Raw genomic sequence first — 24,994 nt, 5'->3', positions numbered from 1 at the left:
TCTTTAAGAAAATCTAATCATAGTTTGATTTCGATTTATATACTTTAGAACGTCTCACGAAACAATGACTCTTAACTTCAATTTTTGGAGAATCTAAGAGTTGATGAAATAAGTATTTCTGAAGAGATGAAACAACATCAAACCATATCAAATAAAAAAATAGAAAAAATTTGAGTAGTTACTTACTTTCTTTCTATTTAGATTGAAGCAATAATAGTGATGTTATGACTATAAATACATGCATAAAATATTAATATTGCATTTCCATTTTAGTGGTGTGAATTAGAAAAATTGAAGACATACTTAAATATTATTTAATGAATACTTTTTTTCTACAAAAATAACTTATGTTATGTAACTTTTATTATTTTTATTATTATTAGACCTTTACAACTCATTAATACCCATAAAAGTTACAACACTATGAGAAAAAACATATTTAATGTTAAAATCGATGCTAACAAACAAAAGTTGATACTAAATAGTTATTAGTGTTAATTTTTCTTTGCAATAGTTATTAGTGTTAATTTTTCTTTTGCATGTGTATGGGGCACTAAAACTATAACTCTAGTTTGTTAGTATCAAATTTTGAATGTCAACTCTAATTAGTTATAACTAAATTTTAAATTAGTTTTTTACTTAAATAGTTTAGGATTGACGTGGCCGACAGTAATGACTTAAAAAAATTGTACAGTATCTTTATTTTCAAATATTATAAATAAAAAGTAAGAAAAAAATTATAATGGATGAAAAAGATGATTGTAAATAAAAAGATGAATGTGGATGCAGGAGATAGAAAAATAATGTTAATAAAGGAGATGTGTCGACAAAAAAGATGAATATAAATGAAAAAAAATGAATGTAAATAAAATATATAAGTGTGAAAAAATTTATGAATGTATAAATAAGTTAAGAATGATAAAAGATATTATGCGAATGAAAAATATGAGGACGAAAAGATTTATAAATAAATGTGAAAAAGAAGAGTCGTAAATGAAAGATGTGAGTTTAATGAATTAAATATTCATCTTTAATTACATATGTTAACCAATGGGTAAGATAATTATTAACTTTAAATAACTGTACAACCTTTTATTTTTCTAGATTCATTCTGAATAGTTTACACGGTATCCATATAAATTCATGGTAATTTTATCTCTCAACTTTATTCATAAAAATATCTATATAGATTCCTTCTAACTTTATATTCTAACTGTAACTGACACATTATTAATGTTTTGCACAAGTACACAAGTGCATTAATTAACTGATAAAAAAGTTGAACTAGTTTTATGTTAATACAAATAAAAAACTAACTAAAATTAAGTTTGAAACACAATCCTCACTTATAACTTATTACAGAATCTCATCTTAATTATAGAAATAACATTATTTCCATACCTTTAGCTTTATTAAATGCCTTAAAAGTGAACTTTTTAAACAAATCATATACAGAAATTGTAATATTATAAAATAAATAATTTGATGTCAGTTAATGAATTTAAAGAATATCACTGTGGTCTTGTCTTACAAATTAAATGTATATTAAAATTTAATTACATAAAAAATAGGTCCACTTTTCAACGCGCTTTGTTCAATCCCTAACTCCACCCTACCTATAAAGTTAGAAGGTTCTCTTCCTAGGGTTTGAGAAGCAAAGATGCGCCGACTTTTCAATTGTTCCTTTTTCTCTCATCCTAAAGTGTCGAAAACCCATTCCCTCTGAAATGGCGGAACCTTCAGCAAAGATCCTTAGACGAACCGTAGATGGAGAAGCTGATAAGATTGATAGAATCAGTGCACTTCCACAATCTGTTCTTCTCTCCATTCTTTCACGCTTGGATCTCAAAGAAGCTGCAGCCACCTCAGTTTTATCCACAACCTGGAGAGACCTTTTCTTACAACTTCCCAAAATTGAGTTAACTTTCGATATCTATGGCAATCCTTCTGACCATCCTAGACTGTTTCACATCTTCACACTCTTAGCTCATCGAGTGCTGAGAGAGAGAAACCCAGAAGCACCCATTAGGTCTCTCAACGTATCTGTGAGGAATTTCACTGAAAGGATGGAAAAGGATTATAGATCATTGTTGATGTCCGCAGCTGCTGCAGTGTCCACTTACAAGGTGCAGCAATTTGATCTTAGTCTTATGTTTAGGTTAATAACTAAGTCATTGAAGATTTTTATTCCACCTGCAATCTTTACATCAGAGACTCTAACTAGTTTGCGTCTAACCCTTTCTGCGGGGTGGGATGTTCCAGAAAATGTTTGGTTGCCCAATGTAACGGTTGTTCACTTCTTGCCTTTTTTATTGGTGGATGAGAATTGTGTTCAGAGGTTTCTCGATCGGTGCCCTAGACTAGAAGATATGATGTTTAAGATGAAGGATGAGGGCAAAGTCAAAAACCTTTGCATGTCAAGTTCCACCGTAAAATCTGTGATGCTTGGTTGGGATCTGAAAGATGAATCAGAGACTAGTATTACTGTGAAGTCTGAAAGCCTTCTGAGGTTGACATTATCTCTTAATAGAACTCACACAGTGAATGTGAATGCACCAAATCTGAAGTTCTTCTCCATTAAGGGTAAAGCCCTTGAATTGAACATGATTCAAAGTGTTCCTTCAATTGAAGAGGCAGTCATAGCCTCTGATTGTATGCTTGAGTTCTCAAATTTGAATAACTTCTATTCACGTTCTGAGAAAGCTTGTACCTTTTTTGGAGAGTTGCAAAACCTGACATTACTCCACATATCAGAACCGATCATGAAGGTTTTCATTTATTTTTGTTTGTTTAGTTTGTCTTCTTGTGTTAAAGAACTGAAACTTTGTTACTGTCATCTAATTCTTGTTTATGTTTGAAGGCTCTATATGTTTCTAAACCGGAGCTCCCCACTTTCAGAAACATGTATAAGATAAAGCTTATCCCTGATTATTCTCTTGATGATTTTAGCCGTTACTGGATTGCAAAGGTGTTATTCAACTTGTTTCAAAATTGTCCAAACCTTAAAGTGCTTTGCTTTGAGAAGGTAAAGAAATGTTGTGTTTGGTATTTCAGTTTAATTGCTATGCATGTTTTCAGTTACTCATACACACTCATACATACAAACAGGCGTTCGACAACTACTTTGGTGAGGTTGATCTTGAATCTGTTTTCCCTACCAGCATGGTTCAAAATCTGAAGGAATTAGAAATTTTTAACTACAGAGGTCGAGATATGGAATACAAGCTGGTGGAATTTTTCATGAACAACGGACGATCTTTAGAGATTGTTTATCTGAGAAAATATGATTTGATGCCAAATACTTCTACTTGGAAGCGAAAACAACGAGAGAGAATTTCCTCCTTTTTGACGTCTTCAGAAGATTGTGAGATTATATTCAGATAGAAATTGGATTTGATGAAATCCCCATGATTACCCACGTATGGCAACAAGTCTATCTCTTTAAGAGTATGTTATTTTGGCTATTAGATCAACGTTTAATTTAGTTGCATATTTAGAACAATGATGCTTTCTGTTGTATTTCGGTTTTCTTGTTGGAGACTTAGATTAATTGTTGTACCACTCCTTAAATAGACATAAATTTCCTTAAATATTTAATTCGGATTCTTAATCACGATTACTATTTGTGTCTTTGGTTGAAATGATAGTTAGTTGTTTTACCTCGGGGGTTGAAATGATATTAGAAATTTTATACAACAGGTAAATGGTAAACTATAGTATATAGATCACAGTTTAGTATTTAGTTGTAAATCTTATTTTATAAGATTACATTAAGTGATTGAAAAGTTTATAATTTAGTTTTGTAAAGTTAATTAGGTTTAAAGTTCATTTTAATATGATATCAACATCACACTGAAGTAAAATTTATAGTAAATCAAATCACACATGATAGGAAAACTACTAAATATTTAAGTTCAAGTTTAGAGTTCTACATTATTCAAAAAAAAAAAATTGCAAATTTTCTTTATTCCAAAGGAAAATTTAACTCTTCTTAAGAATTAATAGTTCCATTAATATATAGCCAAATTATAACTTCATTTTACACTTTAATTGATTATTATAATATGATTATTAATTAGTTGTTTTAGTTCTTTCTATTTTGGAAGTGTAGTTGAGATCTAAGATGCTATGTTCTTTTAATGGCAGGACTTGCATTTTGTGAGTTTCTTTTAGTCTAACATAAAGGCATTATGATAGTCTTTTAATAGAGTATGTAACAATCTTTTGTCCAGAAACATATTTAATAGGAAGAAAACAGAAATTGTTGTATTTTTTTCCCAAAAAGATAGACTTTATAAAAGATTTAAGAAATATAAATTATGAATAGAAAATTAATACATTAAAAAAGAACTTTAAAGTAATAAATTTTTAGGTCATTTATTATATATATATATATATATATATATATATATATATATATATATATATATATATATATATATATATATATATATATATATATATATATATATTTGCATATTTTTACCTAGTGTTTAACTCTAATTTACCCTTGACTTCAAGGGAATAAAATTAAAATTAGTTTAGTGTATAACTTAAAAAATAAATTTTAAAGTAGTTATATGAGAAAACTTTTATATATTTATCCTCTAAAGTCGTGTTGTTTTTTCTTCTTAATTCTATGTTAGAACAATTGGTGTCTATAGAGAGGCTTAGTGTGTTACATGAAAATTCACACGGTTAACCTTTGTTTAAAGAAAACCTATTTTTTGGCATAATAGAATTCACACAATCGCCCTTTGTTTTCTTATGGACTTCATGAAGATTTTAACTTGAAAAATGTTGATCAATAACAGTTTCTTAGTGTATAATAGTAAAGTGTAACTTTCTTGCATGTGGATTTGGTTTTTTCACGTAGTGAATGTGAAGAAAACAAGTCTTGTTTTCCTTCTTTATCTTTCATTTTTTATTTTTTGTTTTTGTTTCTGTCGGATTGTGAGAACATATTATAACATGAAAAATGATAATTTTTAAGCAATCCTTTACTTATTCATTAAGGATATAAGGTATATTATTTACAAGATTTTATAGATAAAAAGTACATATTTTAAATTAATTTCTTTGTATTAAAAGAGCTCATTATAATGAATGTTCTATATTTTAGGTGTCATAGAGTAACCTCCAAAGAATTCAAAATATCAAAATAACGTGATATTTTTTAACGCATAAAGTGGCAAAAAGGATTATAAAAGGAAAGTGTGAATCACAAATAAAAGGAGAAATTAATTAAGAACAAGAAATAAGAAAATACAACTCACTATAAGTATGTATAGTAATTTATACAAAAATATATCTTTTAATAAGACTTATAAACATAAATTGATGTCTCAATAAGCTTAGCTTTTTATATAGGTCAACATTTTTGAAATTTAGAAGATAGATAAATTTAACATTTTACTTCATTATAACAAGTTTAATGTATATTACCATTGTTAAGTTTATATATTTTTTCTTCTAAACCTCTCCTCCATTATATATTTTTTGTTTAGACTTATGAAATCACCCATGCACATACCACACCATGGTGGAAAAACCTTCCTTTTAGCTTCTCCAACCTAACTCAGTGTTTTTGAAGCTGACAGCTATATATACTCTTTCATCCTTTTACACAATCCTCCTATATTTAAAGTTCAGTGTTACTGTGAAGTCTTAAAGTTTTGAGATTTTCATATGCTGTTTTAGAAATACAATACAAGGTTACCTTAGATGCCTCAACCTCAAATCTTTTAACTATCAACGGTCATGTGGATGAATTGCATATAACTTGCACCCTCTCTTTCGAGATCACGTGATGATAGCTGCTGAATTTCAATTTTCTATTTGCCAATGAGAATAACTTGAATTCACGTGCAAACCATGTATTAAAGTTTGTATAGAGCATGCGAAACACCTGATTTTGTCACAAAAACAGATGTACTTTCTTGTTTGTCTCGTTTAATTTCACTGTCTTTCAAGTTTTTCCATCAAAGGAAGTTGTTATATAAATTTTGTTACTTACAAGAACTTGAATTGTTCAAAAGTTTTGTTAGCGATTTGGGTTATATTTATGTTCCTTTCTCTTTTTCTCTATCAAAAGAAAAAATCAGAAGGAAACTTTCAAAGACTCTACAATTAAAAGATCATGTATAAGCTTTTATCTATTATTCCTAACTATTAAGTATGTTTCCACATTTTATTTTTTGTGATATTAGAAATTGCTCAATTAATTATAGGGTTTATTGATCAATTGATCTAATTTGATTCATAATCTAACAAACCCTTCTTACTTTAGTGAAGTATTGATAAAGGTAAGTTGTGCTCGATATTCATTTTAAGCAATTATGTTCGAGTTCTTAACTTCATTTGAAGATGTTGAGCTAATTGAAATTAAAATTTTCAAAACTTGTTCAAGATGATAAATTTTTTTTTTTTGTTTTTTAAATTCTCAATGTGCAGAACAAGAGTAGGTATGTTAGACCCAAGTACTGATTGTTAGCATACTTTATCTGCACAATAAGATTAGGTACATGACTATTATAAACTATTGAATGATTTATACAAAAACACATAGTTTCATTCCTATAGTAGAACATAACAGTAGAATTTGTGTACACCTAATAACAGTAGAACATAACAGTGAAAGTAATTAGCGAAAAAAATAATTTTTTTAAATACTTAATTATAATTTTAACAAAATCAAAAGGTGCAACTACACACGGTCATGTACATATAGGTCCCCACTAGTTAGAGGAGGATTCAATAGGAATTCAAAGTTTGTTTAACAAGGAAAATGAGAATGAAGTAGAATTTGGAGTATTGTGTGCATGTAAATCTTTATACACATCTTTTTAGGACTTTTAAATATAAGTTGGTTGGAGTAGCCAATTGCTTATTGTTCATAAAAAGAATCGACAACAACATCTTTCATCTACTGCCTCACCAAGACCCACAACGGTTTTTGCCTTCTCTGCCTCTCCTACCTCATACATTATTGTTTCTTTTGTAATTACATTATTACAAGCGATTATTTGATGTTGTTGGTAGTGTTACTTATTAGGAGACAATAGGATTCTTTTTAGTTCTTCGATGTATTCGATGTAGTTTCTGTCGTAGTTATCCGATGTGGTTGTTTCAATTAATTTAAAAAAAAAATGGTTAGATCGTTGAGCTCTAATTTTTTCAATCATACACTGCTTTTACCTAGCCATCCAAGTTTTTATTTACTTTTAAAATATTAGATGATAACCTAGCTTAGTTGAAGTGTTTTTTTAACATTCAAATTTCAAAAAATATTTAAAATCGTAGCCTAAATCATAAAAACTGTGGTCTAATATTTAGGCTACGGTTTTCAGACGTGGACTAGATTGGTGTGGTCGTAGGTAATAAGCCACGATTTTTTATATGACAACATTTTCAAAATCGTGGACGGAAATCTTAGGAATGATCACAGTTTTCAACTTGTGATTTTTAATTTGTTTTAGACCACATTTATTAAATTGTTATTTTATGCTTTAGACCACACTAATATATGTATTGCCTTTAGGTTTAGGTCATATTTATTAAACTGTTGTTTTATGTAAAATAAGTCTTTTGAATTTTTTATAAATTGCTTATGCAAGAATTAAAGATGGATATTTGCAATATTTATCCTCAAATCACAACATTAGACAACAAGAAACTACACAACATTAAGTGAAAATAACACTTAAATGATCGATGAGAAAATATATATAATTGAAACTTATATATGAAGATTATAAGAATTCAAAGTACATGACTAAAATAATTGTCGTGAAATCATTACTAATTAAGGATCAAGTTATTAAAGTTAAAACTAAAAAGTAAAAAAAAAAAACTATATATATAAAAGTATTTCTTTACTACATGATTGTAACTTTATTAATCTAAAAGGTTTTCTTCATTGTCTTCATCATCTTCATGCTTTTGAAGCTGCAAACAATATTAAAATATAGTGTCAAATTTTTTCAACATGTTATATATAATGTTATCACAAATGGTTTGATGATTTGATGCTTGAAGATTTGATGAAGACACATGAAGCCATTGCATTGGGAGATGATGAACCTATGATAAATTGATGAAGATGTGAAGACTTGAAGATTATCGTGTTGATCAAGCTTAAAGTGTGTGTTGAATTTGAGTTTCACATGAACAACACAAAGGTTGAAGATTGACTCAAGCTTAACATCATGGAATAGTAAGAAGCAATCATGTGTGGCACTCTCCATAAATGAGGCATAATACATAGCAGATGGTCATGGTTGTGCTCAAACCATTTGACTAAAACATCAATTCTTGGATTGTGATAACACTAGTGCAATCAAACTAACTAAGAATCCATACAACACTCTAAAACCAAGCATATTGTGATCAGACATTACTTCATTAGAGATCATGTTCAAAAAGGTGATTGTAAAATTATGTTTGTTAAAACTAAAATTTAATTGGTTAATTTCTTCACAAAACCATTAGCTCGAGATAGATTTAACAAACTAAGAACTAAAGTACACATATTGGATATGAAAAATGCAAGTTGATTTGTTTTTAGCATGTTAATCTTATTAATCCATGTATTGATTTCAATTAAATAAGCTAATGTGTGCATAAAATGTGAACTATGTAACATCCCTAAGGAATATTACTAATTTTTATGCATCTCCTGGCCCACCTGTCAAATCATCTGCTCCCAGATAACGAGTTATTCGATCATCGCCACACACACACAGAAAGGGTGAGCTATGCACAATATATAAACCGATACATGAAATAATTATGCCACCCTTCCCAAAATAACATAACTAAAATTTCATGATTTTCAAATTACCCAACCATGACCTCATAGTCCTTCATGAGTCATATACATGAACTAGGTCTTGGGACTTCATTGTGCTTCCTCGAAACTAACCCATTCGTGGTCCAACCCTATGAGCCTATCTCGCTCATAGTCCTGCCCTACAGACTCCTCATCTGTAGTAAATCATCCAAGCCTTCATAACTTGGACCCTAGCACGTACGCAATCACCATACTATGGACTCCTTGCCCAATAGTAGCCGACGAGAACATAACAGTTCCTTGCCCATCGTGCGTCTGATGCATGTAATCACCATGCTAAGGACTCCTTGCCCATTAGTAGCCGACGGGAACTTAACCAATTCCATGCCCATCATGCATCCAACCATCAAGCACATCCCAAACCCCTATTGGACTTAGTCCTTCAAGCCCAAACACCACAAACACAAGCATATAATCCCTATCCTTTAGGAAATAACAAGCAAACAGTCCAAACAGTACACAAACACATAGCTTCGCGCCATTCTCGCTTAAGCCATGTCTGTTCGCCCAAGCTAGAACCTCGGTCTCGCTTAGGCTAGCCCACTTCGCCTGAGCGAGCGTGTAACAGTGGTTGTACCTCGTCATTTCGCTTAGGTGAGCTCTCCTCGCCTGAGCGAGACCTCAAGTCGCTCAACCCACACAAAGATTCTCGCCTGGACGAGGATTCAATCAGCAAATACAATAAGTCTCCTCGCGGCCTTGCTTAGGCGAGCCATTCTCGTCTAAGCGAGCGTACCTGTCGCTCAAAACCCTAGAACCTCTCGCCCGGGCGAGAAATTGCGCTCAATACATCCAGGTTTCCTCGCGACCTCTCTTAGGCGAGTGCCTCTCGCCTGAGCGAGAGACCAAGTCGCTCAACCCTTTTCCTGGTCGCCTAGGCGAAAAACACGAACCAGAATAAAAAACGAGACTCTGTAACTCTCGCTTAGGCAAGATGGACCCGCTTGGGCGAGACTTGTAGGGTTTCGAGTCTGTTCCCACACATAATTCGCCAAAACTAAACCAAAACCCCACTCAATCATTACCAAGCGTAAGAATAATGTCAAGCAACACTCAAAAGCATGTTATATAACCATTTGAACTACCACACCTCGGGATTTCATCTGCATTACCCATTCAATTCCAAAACCCTTATCATACCCATATAAGCATAAAAGGCTTTGCACCCAAATGTCAAGCCAACCAATTCACAATCACAGTACATAGGATACGAAATTTACATCATTCAGAATTCATTTGAGAAAGACAATAATCCAGAATCATAGCACACACATCAGTTAATTTACATGCACAAAGACAAGCTCCCCTAACCTGGATTCTTGATCAAAATTGAGAACCCTTGATTCACAATTACCTTTTTGCTTCAGCCCTTGCACCCCCAATTCAACCTCTCACTCTCCAAATTTCGCTCTCCTCCCAAGCTAGAACAAACCAAAGTGAAGAAAACCCTTCTTTCTCCCAGATTCTACCTTTTATAGGTCTCCTAATATTGGTCCAAAACTAAAACGAAAAATTGGGCTTTTTAGTGTGTTTAATTCTCATTTAGGGGCATTATAGGATGTTTTCCAGCCCCTCGGCTTCCCCTTCTAGGTTTTCTTTTACCCTCTCATATTCCCTCCAAAACTACACTTTTAAAAAATAAAGTTCTAGTTTCTTTCCCAACCAAGTTTGAACCTATAAAGCACAACCACTTTACCAATTCCCATTTTGTGATACACTCCAATCAGTATAAGCTTACAATACCAATTTCATACTCATACATATTATTAAAAATTAATAATAAAACAACAACACATAATTAGCATACATAGGACTTGAACCCAAGTACTCTCAACCACTTGAACTAGTACTTTTCCACATCACATCAAACAATAATTAATGTCATAAAGGCTCTTTCTACCCACATTTACTAATTAATTAATTAATTTTCACAAGTCTTACAAACTATCATAATTACTTTATTGATTTTACAATTTTATGCATTGATTTCACTTAAACAGTCACTGTATGAAGAAAATATAATATGTCATATCTTTTAGTGTGTTGATTTTTAGAATCTGTGTTGATTTCACTTAACCAGATTCTGTATGCAGAGAATTATGATCTGATGGACTTTCAATCTGTTGATTTTTAGAATCTATGTGTTGATTTCACTTGAATAGAAAATATTTGAATAAAATAGATTCAAAAGTTGACTAGGTCAAAGCTAAGGGCACATGGTCAGATACTATTCTTAACAGCTATTGCATCAACTATTTGTTGCTTTTTCTGAATGTATTGACCATAAAGCATGTATGTTGTGTGATTCCAATGTACATGCACCTTACATGATTTGAACTGATTGATCTACTCATAAAAACTCATTGGAAACATAATGCTTTAATTTGATTTTGAATTCTGATGCATTTACTCTGCTTTGGTAACCTAAACAGAATTAAATGAAATAAATTTGCATAATTCAACTAAATGATTATGCATTCAACGTGTTCATTTATAAATATTGCACTTGCAAACATGCATTTGCATCCACATCTCTTAGAAATAGCCACACCTATAGTCACCATGCCTTGTCATCAACAACGTCATGTCCAATCAGAGGAAGAACACTCCATTCCTCCACTCCTAGCTCTCCAAATCCCAAACACGAAGGGAGAATATAAGCATGCTTTGAAGAAAATGTGGATAACATCCAAGTGTTCCTCATAGGGATGACCAGGAAACATATCAACATTCCTAAGGAGCTGAGATATTCATGGCTAAGAACTGAAGGGTTTGAAACTCTCTTCCAATAGCTTAAGCACCAAAAGTTGAAGACATTCCTTGAGCTTTTGGGGAAAATATACCCTAACTTTGTGAATGTATTTTTCACCAACCTGTAACTAAAAAATGATGCTATGTTGTCAAGTGTCAAAGGGGTTTAAATGGATATTTCCAAGAAGGCTTGAAAGGATGTTGCTGTATTAAATCAAAGACGAGTTAAATTGAGGAAAGGTGAAATTGGTGTTGTTGAAGAATCCTGGTATAGGCAATGTTTGAAGAATCCAGGTGTTGAGATCAAGACCTTCCATGTTGGTTGTCTCAAGGTGGGTGAGAGGCTCCTTGTTATGATCATCACCAAAATCATAGTCCCATGTGGAAGCAACCATTTTACCTTGAATGAGGGAGACTTGATTCTCATGTACTACATCCAAAACAATGTGCAAGTGGACTGGATTTTTGTGCTTCGTGATCAGATGTTAAAGGCCAAAAGGCTCATGAATTTCAGGCCTCCTTATGTGGTGTTGGTTTCTAAATTCATTGAATACTTTGGAGTAAATGTGGAAGATGAATTGGAAGAGTCTACAGGAATCTTGAATCAGACCTCATATCTCAATCTGCATAAAATGGGCTTTACCAAGGTTGGAAATGTTTGGACTGCAAGAGGCATTGGTGGTGCTGCAATTGGTGGTGCCAACGACCATTAAGTTGGACCAAGTGGGGCAAATCAAGAGGAAGAAGAAGAACCCATTATTGGACCAATGGACATTATTCTGTTACAACCCTCTAGAAGAAAAATGCCATGTGTATTCCCAATTTAAGAGGATGGTTCTTCACCAACTACATGAACTCAATATGTCTCAAGATGCACATCATCCCTTTTGCAATGAGAGGTTCAATGACTTTGACGGCCAAATCCATGGCATTCATGATTTGCTAACATCATTCCAAACGAGAAACAATTCTCAGGATGATTGAGTGTGCTGACCTTTAGGATCATGCCTTGCATTTGTGTTGTTGCTTTGTTTTGTTATAAGTTTTGTCAATTTTCTAGTCGATTGATTTTAAATTTCAAAATCTATTGAATGTATCAGTTTCTAATTTCTTCTTTTGTTTTCAGTTTCTGTTGCAGTGTATCGTTTGCTTTGATTAATGAAAAATTTGCATTGTTTGTTATTCTTCATTACTTTACTTCTATTTGATGAATCAAAATGAGGAGAAAAATTGGAGAAGTTGAATTAAGAAATGGAAATATTAAAGGAATTAAATTAAGAAATTACAAAACTAGATTCTGGATGACACCCATACTATTGAAAGGGGAAGCATGTGCATTTATCTGTGTTTGTTAGTTTTCTAGTCGATTAATTTTAAATTTTCAAATCTGTTGAATGTATCAGAATGTTAGGTGAAGTCTGAGTATTTTTTTATCTCCTCTCACCAACTAGGGTTTCCTAGTTTTTGAGTGATTATGAAGTGGTACCAGAACTAATTTAGTCAATAGGAATCTTCAAATACTTGGGTGCTTATCAAAGAATTTTACTATCTTTAACTTCTAACTTCCAAATATTTAATTAGTTCACTAAATTTGAGTACATCTAGTTGGAATTGCAAAACAAAATTTCAGTGGTTGATTACTCTGATTATTCACGCAACAATCAACTCAACCTGATTTTAAAGCAATTTCAAAACTATACATACTCATAAAGCTACTTTTTGTAGAGAGGAGGAACGCATGTATGTCTTCATGAGCTTGAACACTAGAATATCCAGAGGCATTCCTTTAATTTTAATCCATGGATAACCTGCAAAACACCTGTAAGGAAATTTATTTTATAACTTTGGCAAATTTTATACCGTTGTGAGTACAGAGAAACTTCAATTGTTAACAATGGATAAGTTGAAAATCCAGAAGCAACTAAATGCATCTTTTTTCAAAAAAGACAATAAATGATTTGAGGATCTTGCCAACCTATTGTGTAGGGGCGCATATACAAGAAAAAGAAGTTAGAGTTACCAGCTCCAAAGTTAAAAAAACTTTTCAAATGAAAAATCTATCAACAGGTTCTCCCTACAATAGCAAACAAAGAAATGGAAAAAAGGAAGTGAAGAATCATACGTGTAATACTTGACACCAAAGTGCTTTCTCTGCTTTCTCCACCTTGTAGTATACCCTAAGCACCCAAATCAAAATTAAAACCAAAACCTTTATGCCAACCCTAACCACATTATCTCTCCCTAAACCACTAATTTACAAAAAATGACAATCAAAAACTTGTAAAAACAGAGATAGGAATAAAGGGATGAACTTGAGATCCTTCACCATGAGGGTCCCAAAATGAGGATTCAGAACGTAGATGACGGTGAATGGATTGGGTTTCCGATGATGATGGATTTGCGTTTCTGACGAGTTCTTATGAGCAATTCTTGTCACGTGAGCAGTGTCGATGAACGTCGCCAGAGTCGATGTGCGTGGTTGTTGTGGGTTGCGAGATCTCAGATTCGAACGGTGGCTGACAATGAGGTGTTGTGGGAGGTTGATTGCGTTTCTTTTAGGGTTAAACATTGAGTGCAAGAGAGATAGGCGCGAGATGAAAAAAATAATAGTCTAAAATAAAATAATGGCGTTTGTAAATGTCATAATTTGTATGTAGAATACGGCAGTTATAAAACTGTCATATTACAAAGCAAATTATGGCAGTTTTTAAGAACCGTCGTATTAAAAACGCCATATTTACTTCAATGGAGGTTGGCTACATCAAATCAATGGGGATTGTTAACACAAGTGGTTTGAAGATTTGATGATTGGAGATTTGATGAAGATACATAAAGCCATTGCATTAAGACGTGATGAAGATGTGAAGACTTGAAGATTCTCGTGTTGATCAAGTTTGGAGTGTGTGTTGAATCTAGATTTCACATGAAGAACAAAAAGCTTGAAGATTGATGCTCATAGTGTAGACCATTTTGCATTGTATAGATGTCGAGGATAAGGTTGGTGTCTTTTGACCTGTTGAATTGGTTTTTAACAAGTTAAATGATTTGCTGCAGTAATTTGATTTGTTACATATTCAATCAGTTGAATTATGTTTTAATCAGCTGATTTTACTTAAGCTAAGTTAAATCAACATATTGAATGGAAAAATCAACATGCTGAATATGTTAACATATTGGCTCTAAGTTTTGTTTTTCTAAAGAGAGAGAGAAAGAGAAAAGACTTGTCATTTTGAGTGCGAAATCTTTCTGAATTCCAGGAAAAACTCTCTTTCTCTCTCTCTGGATCATACAAAAGTGCATCCTTTGGTGATTGATCTTTGATGTTTCTTGGAGCAATTTTGATTGTTTTAGGAACTTAGAGAAAGATGTTTGGTTGGCTAGGGAGAGCCTTCATTCTGGTTTGATCTCTCTCAAGTGTTTGGGTGTTACCTGATGGTTTTCTAGGTCTGCAAGTGGAATCTTGTTGTGCTTGCTGAGATTCTTGTGGAATTCAAGAGTCATGGTTTGTATTTTTGCTTATATTGAAAGTGTAATCTTGTGGATTGTGTAAATATTTTGAAATAGTGCAAGTCATGCTCAGGTTGCCTAGATAAACTAGATGTAGCTCAGATTTGAGTGAACCAATATAAAAAATTTGTATCCTTGTGTTTGTCTCTATTCCCTTCTCTCTTGATTTTTGTTTTAAAGTTTCAAGAATTTTGAATTGTATAATCTTTTATCTATTCTTGTGTGTTTTAGCATTGAGGCTTTGTTCATATCTGTATTGTATATTTGAATCGATCTTGATAAGTCTTTTAGTTGTGCTTGGTTATTTGCTTGAAGTATTAAATATGTGATATTTTCTTTCGGTAGATTTACTCTATTAAATAAGATGTTACAAGAAATATTTAAAAAATATTTGAGTAATGCGTGTTCTTCATTTATTTATTTTAATATAATTATTTATTATTTATTATTTATTATATATTTATATATGTTATATCTTATAACAATATAATATTTTATAAATTTATAATAATTGTTATTATTGCAAAAATGAAAAATGTAAGATTGAAAAATAATTTATTATTATTATTATTATTAGATAAATTTGAGAATATAAAAAGAAAGAGAGAGCCGGATGCAAAAGAATAATTAATTGTTTGTAAAATAGTACATATAGGTGCAATATTTAACACCAAATTAAAGAGTAACAATTATTTTGATTTTATAATTATATTTTTTTTAAATCAAATGAAACTAGCAATAACTTTACAAAACTAATAAAATTTAGTTTTACACTAGATTGAGTTTATTGAATTAAATATTCATCTTTAATTACATATGTTAACAAACATAATGGTAAGATAATTAAGTTTATATGACTCTAAAATTTTTTATGTTTTCTAGATTCATTCAAAATAGTTAAAAAAAAATCCAATAAATTCATGGTAATTTTGTCTTCCAACTTTATTCATAAATAATATCTATATAAATTCATTCAATTTATCTTCTAACCATAAACCTACACATTAATGTCTTGCACAGGTGCACAATTACAATAATAACTAACCGAAAGAGTTTAACAAGTTTTTAAATTAATAAAAAGGAAAAAGTAAACTTAAATATAAAAATAACATATTATTTCCATACTCCTAGTTTGTTAAATGTCTTACAAGTGAACTTTTAAACAAAATCATAAACAGAAACTGTAATTATAAAATAACAATTTGATGTCACTTTATGAATTTAAAGAACATCACCATGGTCTTCTCCTACAAATTAAATATATATTGGAATCTAATTACATAAAATATAAGTGCACTTTTCAAGGGCGCTGTGCTCAAACCCTAATTCCACGCTGTCTATATATAAAGTTAAAAAGTCACTTCTTAGGGTTTGAGAAGAAAAGATTGCGCCGACTTTTCCAATTGTTCCATTTTCTCTCATCCCAAAGTTAGAAAACCCATTCCCTTTGATAATGGCAGAACCTTCAGCAAAGATCCTTAGACGAACCCTAGATGAAGCCCTAGATGGAGAAGCTGATAACATTGATAGACTCAGTGCACTTCCTGAATCTGTTCTTCTGCACATTCTTTCAGGCTTGGAACTCAAAGAAGCTGCAGCCACCTCAGTTTTATCCACAACCTGGAGAGACCTTTTCTTACAACGTCCCAATATTGAGTTAGCTTTCGATATCTATGGCAATCCTTCTGACCGTTCTAGACTGTTTCACATCTTCACACTCTTTGCTAATAGAGTGCTTCGACAGAGAAACCCAGAAGCACCCATTACATCTCTCAAGGTATCTGTGAAGGATTTCACTAAAAGGATGGAAGAGGATTATAGATCATTGTTGATGTCCGCAGCTGCTGCAGTGTACACTTACAAGGTGCAGCAATTTGATGTTGATCTTGGTACCTATAATTTAAGTACCGAGACATCTTCAATTGTTCTTCCACCTGCAATGTTTACATCAGAGACTCTAACCAGGTTGCTTCTTACCCTTTCTGTGGGGTGGGATGTTCCAGAAAATGTTTGGTTGCCCAATCTACGGTATGCTCACTTCATTCCATATAGATTGATGCATGAGGATTCTATTCAGAGGTTTCTCGACGGGTGCCCTAGCCTAGAAACTCTCATGTTTTTGATGAGGGTCACAACAGAGGATGAGACTGAAGTCAAAACTCTTTGTATATCAAGTTCATCTTTAAAACTCTTGATGGTTGATTGGGATATGATAGATGAAACTGAGATGAATATTACTGTGAAGTCTGAAAGTCTTGAGAGGTTGACATTATATCTTAAGGGAGGTCACAATGTGAATGTGGATGCACCAAATCTGAACTTCTTCTCCATTAGCGGTCAGGTGCTTGATTTGAACATCATTCAAGGTCTTCCTTCAATTAATGAGGCAGTTCTAGATGTTGCATATACGTTTCAGGTGTCAGATTTGAATGAATTCTTTACACGTTCCGAAAAAGTTTGTACCTTTTTTAGAGAGTTGCAAAACCTGACATTACTCAGCATATCAGAACCCATCATGGAGGTTTTAATTTATTTTTGTTTGTTTAGTTTGTCTTCTTGTGTTAAAGAACTGAAACTTTGTTATTGTCATCTAATTCTTGCTTATATGTTTGAAGGCTCTCTATGATTCTACAATGGTGATGCCCACTTTCAGAAACATGTATAAGATAAAGCTTATCCCTGATTATTCTGATGATTTCCCCCGTGAACGGATGCAACATGTGTTATTCAACTTGCTTGAAAGTTGTCCTAAACTTCAAGTGCTTTCCTTTGAGAGGATAATGGTAATTTGTGTTTGGTATTTCAGTTTATAATTGCTGTGCATTTTCAGTTACTTATACACACTCATATATACAAACAGGTATTCAGCAGCTACTTCATTGATGATATCGATTTTGAATCTGTTTTCCCTTTTAGAATGCTTCAAAATCTGAAGGAGTTAGAAATTCTTGATTTCAGAGATCGAGAAATGGAATACAAGCTGATTGAATTTTTCATAAACAACGGACGCTCTTTAGAGATTGTTTCTCTGAAAAAACATTTTGTAGAGACTGTTGCTCTGAGAAAAGATATTCCGAAGGCAATTATGAAAACTTGGACGCCAAGACAAAAAAAGAGACTTCTCTCCTTCCTGTCGTGCTCAGAAGACTGTAAGATTATATTCAGAGAGAAGTCGGGTGCTATACAATCCCCATGATAGCCACGGCAACAAGTCTATCTCTTAAAAAGTACGTTATTTAGTCGAACACCACCACCTTCATCTTCTTCGACCGGTGGGTTTTCGATATTGTCTTTTTCATATTTCATAGCTCCTATGTCCAACACAACTGTTCTGGTTTGTGGTGCCGTGTCTCTACTGTGTTCTTTCTAGACCCAACTTAGCTTTTGTTTCATAGGGTTTGTAAGATAACGGTTGAAAAAAAAAATTATATTTTATTGTTTAGACAGGTCAGTGAGCCAATCTTAACCTAGTAGGTTGAGGCTAGGCTGTTGTAAAATTTCTGGTTTATTATAAAATGAATCGAATTAGATCTACTCAGTTCTAATTTAATTTGTGATGTGTTAATTTATGTGAGCATGATAGGTTAATTTTGATACCTCTAATCATGTACAATTGATAAAATTACTTTTGAGTGCTAATATTCCAAAGAAATACAATATATATGCAGCTAACATTTATAGTTAACATTTGCTTAACCGATAACAACTTAAATAAATATGAATATTTTAAATAAATAAAATTAGTGTTCGTTAAGTTGATAATAATTTTATTTATTTTTAATATTTATTTTAGTTAATATTTGCTAAACTGTCGTTAATTCAAATAATTATTTAATAAAAAAAATTTAAATAATGTTATATATGTTTTTTTTAATTTTCTTTTTAAAAGATTAATTTTTTATGTCGTATCAGGGTAGTTAAACTGATGCTAATAATATTGTGGTTTTCCTGAATCTATATTTAAAAGTTAAATTTTTGTTTTCTTGTAATCCAATAATATTTGTGTGATTTATATTAGAGGAGGAGTGACTCTAAATACTCCTACAAAACAAAGGTGACAATGATAATATTTATTATAATGTATTAATTATGCAGAGCCCTTCGGTCTTGAAAAGAAATTGGACGAAACTCAATTAAAATGAATTAGAATATAACAAATTTTCGTTACACTTAATATTACACATATTTCTCATCCTATCATCCTTTCATCTTTTACAAAAGTGTTTTAAAAAAATTTTAAACCACGGTCATTATCCTAAGATTTGGAACATCATTAGAATACTGAAAGTAAACATAATAGATATAAAGTTTCCTGGATCTATTAATACACCAGTCTTCTGAAAAATTATGTCGATAATTGTGTATATATATACATATTTTTGTGGATCTATTAATACACCAGTCTTCTAAAAAATTATGTCGATAATTGTGTATATATATATATATATATACATATTTTTGTGAATGAAAATGAATGTGTAATTCTTTTTATTACATATTTGACATTTAATCCTTCTCAAATATTTACAGTGTCATTAATTTTTTTTTATTCTCCTTTTAAATGTATTGGCTCATCTTAATATTTTTGTGTTGATATGTTGTTCTTATTTTTTCTCTACGACGATAGTACAATGCATGAGTACAGTAGGTACATATAAGACTAGTAGCTTTGGAGTTGGTCAGGGTCTTGAAGACTATGTAGTCTTAAATTAATTAGGAGTGCTTCTAAACTTTTGAGATAAATTTACCTAGATAAAATCTCTATCCTTTGAAAAGCTTTAATCCATATTAACTTACAAGATTGGATTTTATATTTTTATAGTTATACCATGACAATTATGACATGTTAAGTGTAACTATCCACATGTAGGCATACACATGTAGTAAAATTTTATGGTTGTTACAATTTTTATTTCATAATTATATTTGTTTTTTTTTTAAATCAAATGAAACTACCAATGACTTTACAAAACTATTGTAAAATTTAATTTTGCACTAGATTGAGTTTAATGAATTAAATACTCATCTTTAACCACATATGCTAACAAACACCATTTGTAAGACAATTAAGTTTATATAACCGTACAACTTTTTTTTTGTTTTCTAGATTCTTATAAAACAGTTATCCATATAAATTCATGATAATTTTATCTTCCAACCGTATCTTACACTTATTCATAAATGATATCTATATAAACTCATTCTAACTTCATCTTCTTACTGTAACCTTAAACATTATTAATGTTTTGTAACCTTAAACATTATTAATGTTTTGCACAGGTACACAAGTACAATAACTAACCGATAGAGTTTAACCAGTTTTAAATTAATAAAGTCAAAAACCACCTAAAATTAAGTGTTTGAAACACAATCCTCAGTTATAACTTATTACAGGATCTCATCTTAAATATAAAAATAGTATATTATTTCCATACTTCTAGTTTGTTAAATGTCTTAAAAGTGAACTTTTTAAACAAAATCATAAGCAGAAGCTGTAATTATAAAATAAATGATTTGATTTCAGTTTATGGGTCTTTTCCTACAAATTAAATATATATTGAAATTTAAATACATAAAACATAGGTCTACTTTTCAACGCGCTTTGTTCAAACCCTAATTCCACGCTGCCTATAAAACTAGAATGTCCCTCTTCCTTAGGGTTTGAGAAGCAAAGACTGCGCCGACTTTTCAAGTGTTCCACTTTCTCTCATCCTAAAGTTGAAAACCCATTCCCTCTGAAATGGCGGAACCTTCAGCAAATATCCTTAAACAAACCCTAGATGGAGAAGCTGATAACATTGATAGACTCAGTGCACTTCCCGAATCTGTTCTTCTCTCCATTCTTTCATGCTTGGAACTCAAAGAAGCTGCAGCCACCTCAGTTTTATCCACAACCTGGAGAGACATCTTCTTACAACTTCCCAACATTTGTTTAAATTTCAATATCAATCGAAATCCTCCTGAGCAGGCTCGACTGTTTCACATCTTCACACTCTTTGCTGGTAGAGTGTTTCGAGAGAGAAACCCAGAAGCACCCGTTTGGTTTCTCAAGGTATCTGTGAGTAATTTCACTCAAATGATGGAAGAAGATTATAGATCATTGTTGATGTCCGCAGCTGCTGCAGTGTCCACTCAAAAGGTGTACCAATTCGATCTTCGTCTTACCTGTAGTTTATTAATTGAGTCATTGAACATTGTTCTTCCACCTGCAATGTTTACATCAGAGACTCTAACTATTTTGCGTCTAACCCTTTATGCGGATTGGGATGTTCCAAAAAATGTTTGGTTGCCCAATTTAAAGTATGCTCACTTCATTCCATATAGATTGATGCATGAGAATTCCACTCAGAGGTTTCTCGATGGGTGCCCTAGGCTGCAAGGTATGATACTTATGATAGGGGACATAACGGATTCGTATGAGACTAATGTCAAAACTCTTCGCATATCAAGTTCCTCCTTAAAAAGTTTGAGGCTTGGTTGGGATCAGATGGATGAATCAGAGATAATGAATATCATTGTGAAGTCTGAAAGCCTTGAGAGGTTGACATTATCTCTTACGGGAGGTCACAGAGTGAATGTGGATACACCAAATCTGAATTTCTTCTCCATTACTGGTTATGTACTTGAATTGAACATGATTCAAAGTCTTCCCTTAATTGATGAGGTTGTTTTGGATGTTCAATATATTATTCAGTCCTCAACATACCCTCAAACTCAAGACGCTTCTACCTTTTTGAGAGCTTTGGAAAACGTTAGATTACTCGACATATCAGAACAAAGCATGAAGGTCTTAATTTAATTTTGTTTGTTTAGTTTGTCTTCTTGTGTTAAATAACTGAAACTTTGTTATTGTCATCTAATTCTTGTTTATATGTTTGAAGGCTCTGTATGAATCTACATCGGTGGTGCCCATTTTCAGAAACATGTATAAGATAAGTCTTAATTATTGTAACCTTTTCCCGCATAGCAGGATTCAACAGGTGTTATTCAACTTGTTTGAAAATTGTCCTAACCTTCAAGTGCTTTTCTTTGAGAAGGTTAAGGTAAGTAGTGTTTGGTGGTATTTCAGTTTAATTGTTGTGCGTTTTTCAGATACTTATACACACTCATGCAAACAGGTTTTTCACCACTACTACTACTTTCATCATGTGGATTTTGAATCTGTTTTCCCTATAAGCATGGTTCAAAATCTGAAGAGGTTAGAAATATTTGATTTCAAAGGTCGAGAAATGGAATACAAGCTGGTGGAATTTTTCATGAACAATGGACCATGTCTAGAGACTGTTTTTCTGAGAAAAGATCATTTGAGAGGAATTTGGAAACCAGAACAAGAACAGAGAATTGTCTCCATGATGTGCTCAGAAGAGTGTAACATTATATTGAGTCAGAACTTGGAGTCCAAGATTATATCCATCAAGAAGTTGGATTCTCCATGATTGTCCACGGCAACGACTCTGTCTCTGTAAAAGTATGTTATTTTATTGTGTTTTTAATATTGTCTGTCATATTCTACTATCGAACACCACCACCTACCTCTTCTTCGGCTGGTAGGTTTTTCATATTGTCTTTGTTATATTCGATTGTGTTCCTTGAAGAGACAACTGAGCTTTTGTTTTTTAAGGTTTGTATGTTAACCGTTGGCATAAAACATTATGTTTGTTTTCTATGGTTTGTATGTTAACCGTTGGCAAAAGAATATTATGTTTCACTTATTAATTGATTAGAAAACCGAACTATTTAGTCCACCTACTCGTCGTTATGGCTGTTGAATTGAGTTGTAAAATTTCTTATTTATTATAAAAGGAGTTGAGAGGAATTGCTTTACATTGATCGTTTTTTAGAGTAAAAAACTTATAACATAATCATAAAACATTCGATTAGGATGTTTTTTTCAACATCATTTAGAAAAGGAATGGTATATTATTGTTATTTGTCTTTCTTTTTTTATATATTATGTTATGTATGAATTGGGAAAATTCAATTATTTTTATTCAATATAATTTTTTTGCTGATTAAAAAAAAAACATTCGATTAGGATTATCTTTAAGGAAATAGCTTGAAAATTGTATATGAAATGCAATCCAAAAATGCCACTTAAAAGATATGTTTATATCTCGTAAAAATTGCACAAGTAAGAAAACTCCAAATCTTAAACAATTTGTTTTCTTTTTCTTTTTTAAAATATTTTTAACATTGCACTTCTCCCATTTAAAAAGGCAATGAAATAGTTCTTATTATATCTCAATTCATTTTGAGAATTGTAGTCAATACGAAAATTATTGTGAAACAACTTCATAACTTAACCGGTAGATCTTTTGGTAACCGTTGGCATAAATTGAAAATAATTGTTTGGAATTTGAACAACTTCTATTTTAGAGCAATTAGTGTTTGTTAAAATAGCCATGTTTTTCACGGTAGTAATAATAGTTCTTAGAAATTTAAGGGGAATTATATGTTGAATAAGATGAATATATAAATAGAAAAAACTCAAATCTTTTCTAGAATTTAGTATAGATGTGATGTTATATTCTTTTGTATAAATAATTTTACTATTCGTGAGTACAAAATCTCCATGTGCCCTTAAGAAAATCTAATCATAGTTTTATTTCGATTTATATACTTTAGAACGTCTTACGAAACAATGACTCAACTTCAATTCTTGGAGAATCTAAGAGTTAATGAAATAAGTATTTGTGAAGAAATGAAACAACATATCAAACCATATCAAATAAAAAATAGAAAAATTTTGAATAATTACTTACTTTCTTTCTATTTAGATTGAAGCAATAATAGTCATGTTATGACTATTAATACATGCATCAAATATTAATTGCATTTCCATTTTAGTGGCGTGAATCATAAAACATGAAGAGATACTTAAATGTTATTTAATGAATAACTTTTTTCTATAAAAAGAACTTATGTTCTGTAATTTTTATTATTATTAGACCTTTACAACTCATTAATATTCATCAAAGTTATAATACTATGAGAAAAAACATATTTAATGGCAAAAGTTGACGCTAATAAACAATAAGTATTAGCTTTGTTTTTCACAGGTGTATGGGACGCTAAAACTATAAACACTAATTTGTTAGTATCGAATTTTGAATGCCAACTCTAATTTGGTATAACTAAAATTTAAATTAATTTTTTTATTTAAAGCAATTTAGCATGGCTGACACCAAGGATAATAACTTTTGAAAAAATTGTATAGTACTTTTATGTTCAAATATATGAACGAAAAAATAAACAAAAGATTATAATGGACGAAAGAGATTATTGTACATAAGATGACGAATGTGGATGATATAGATGAATATGAATAAAAAAGATGAAGAGAAGAATGTGGATGAAGGAGATAAGGAAAAGAATGTAGACGAAGGAGATGTGTGGATTAAAAAAATGAATATGAACGAAGGAGAAGGGTGTGAATGAAAGATATGTGTGTGAGAAGATTTATGAATCTCCAAAGAAGTTGAGTATGGATGAAAGATGAGTGTGGGGAGATTTATAAGTGTGAAAGAAGAAGATGTGGTGAACAAAAGATATGAGTGCGGACAAGAAAATTTATGAATGTGAATAAAATAGACTGTGAGGAGATTTATATTAAAAGTGAGAAAAAAAATTATGAGTGAAGAGATTTATAATCTTCAAATCTAGACATTTATACTAAAAATAATTTATTCTCCATATTTAATATAAAGAACACATACATATTTATAATAGCTTACAATAACTTAAATAAATATAAATATTAAAAATGAAAAAAGTTCACATTCATTCATCCACACTTATTCTTATATAGTTATCATATGATATGTTGACGTTAACTTTGTTTATTTTAGGTTTTTTTCTTTTGTTTACATTTAATAGCCGCAGATA

At 31.4% G+C, this 24,994-nt stretch overlaps 3 protein-coding genes across 4 annotated transcripts; all 3 read left to right on the top strand.

The window, feature by feature from the left end:
* Positions 1 to 1,636: 1,636 nt before the first annotated feature.
* On the top strand, positions 1,637 to 3,619 carry LOC114184288 (putative F-box/FBD/LRR-repeat protein At5g22670). The gene is made up of 3 exons (XM_028071579.2): positions 1,637 to 2,768; positions 2,861 to 3,025; positions 3,109 to 3,619. Exons 1-3 carry the CDS (start codon positions 1,728 to 1,730, stop codon positions 3,382 to 3,384), a joined length of 1,482 nt encoding a protein of 493 aa, XP_027927380.2. The 5' UTR covers positions 1,637 to 1,727; the 3' UTR covers positions 3,385 to 3,619.
* A 12,851-nt stretch (positions 3,620 to 16,470) lies between these two features.
* On the top strand, positions 16,471 to 18,643 carry LOC114185925 (putative F-box/FBD/LRR-repeat protein At5g22670). Of its 2 annotated transcripts, none has more exons than XM_028073890.2 (3): positions 16,471 to 17,630; positions 17,725 to 17,892; positions 18,068 to 18,248. In XM_028073890.2, the coding sequence occupies exons 1-3, from the start codon at positions 16,563 to 16,565 to the stop codon at positions 18,095 to 18,097; spliced, it is 1,266 nt and encodes a 421-aa protein (XP_027929691.2). In that variant the 5' UTR covers positions 16,471 to 16,562; the 3' UTR covers positions 18,098 to 18,248. The 2 variants fall into 2 exon arrangements, with proteins under 2 accessions (XP_027929691.2, XP_027929690.2); XM_028073889.2 differs by having other exon boundaries at positions 16,472 to 17,630; positions 17,970 to 18,643.
* A 2,116-nt stretch (positions 18,644 to 20,759) lies between these two features.
* On the top strand, positions 20,760 to 22,773 carry LOC114184300 (putative F-box/FBD/LRR-repeat protein At5g22670). Its single transcript, XM_028071594.2, has 3 exons — positions 20,760 to 21,896; positions 21,991 to 22,152; positions 22,228 to 22,773. Exons 1-3 carry the CDS (start codon positions 20,850 to 20,852, stop codon positions 22,543 to 22,545), a joined length of 1,527 nt encoding a protein of 508 aa, XP_027927395.2. The 5' UTR covers positions 20,760 to 20,849; the 3' UTR covers positions 22,546 to 22,773.
* The last annotated feature ends 2,221 nt before the right edge of the window (positions 22,774 to 24,994 follow it).

The sequence above is a fragment of the Vigna unguiculata genome, chromosome 5 (genome assembly GCF_037176805.1).
Source record: "Vigna unguiculata cultivar grain cowpea cultivar isolate G323 ecotype 2 chromosome 5, ASM3717680v1, whole genome shotgun sequence".
Taxonomy (NCBI): domain Eukaryota; kingdom Viridiplantae; phylum Streptophyta; class Magnoliopsida; order Fabales; family Fabaceae; genus Vigna; species Vigna unguiculata.
This window is presented reverse-complemented; position numbering and strand designations above follow the sequence as displayed.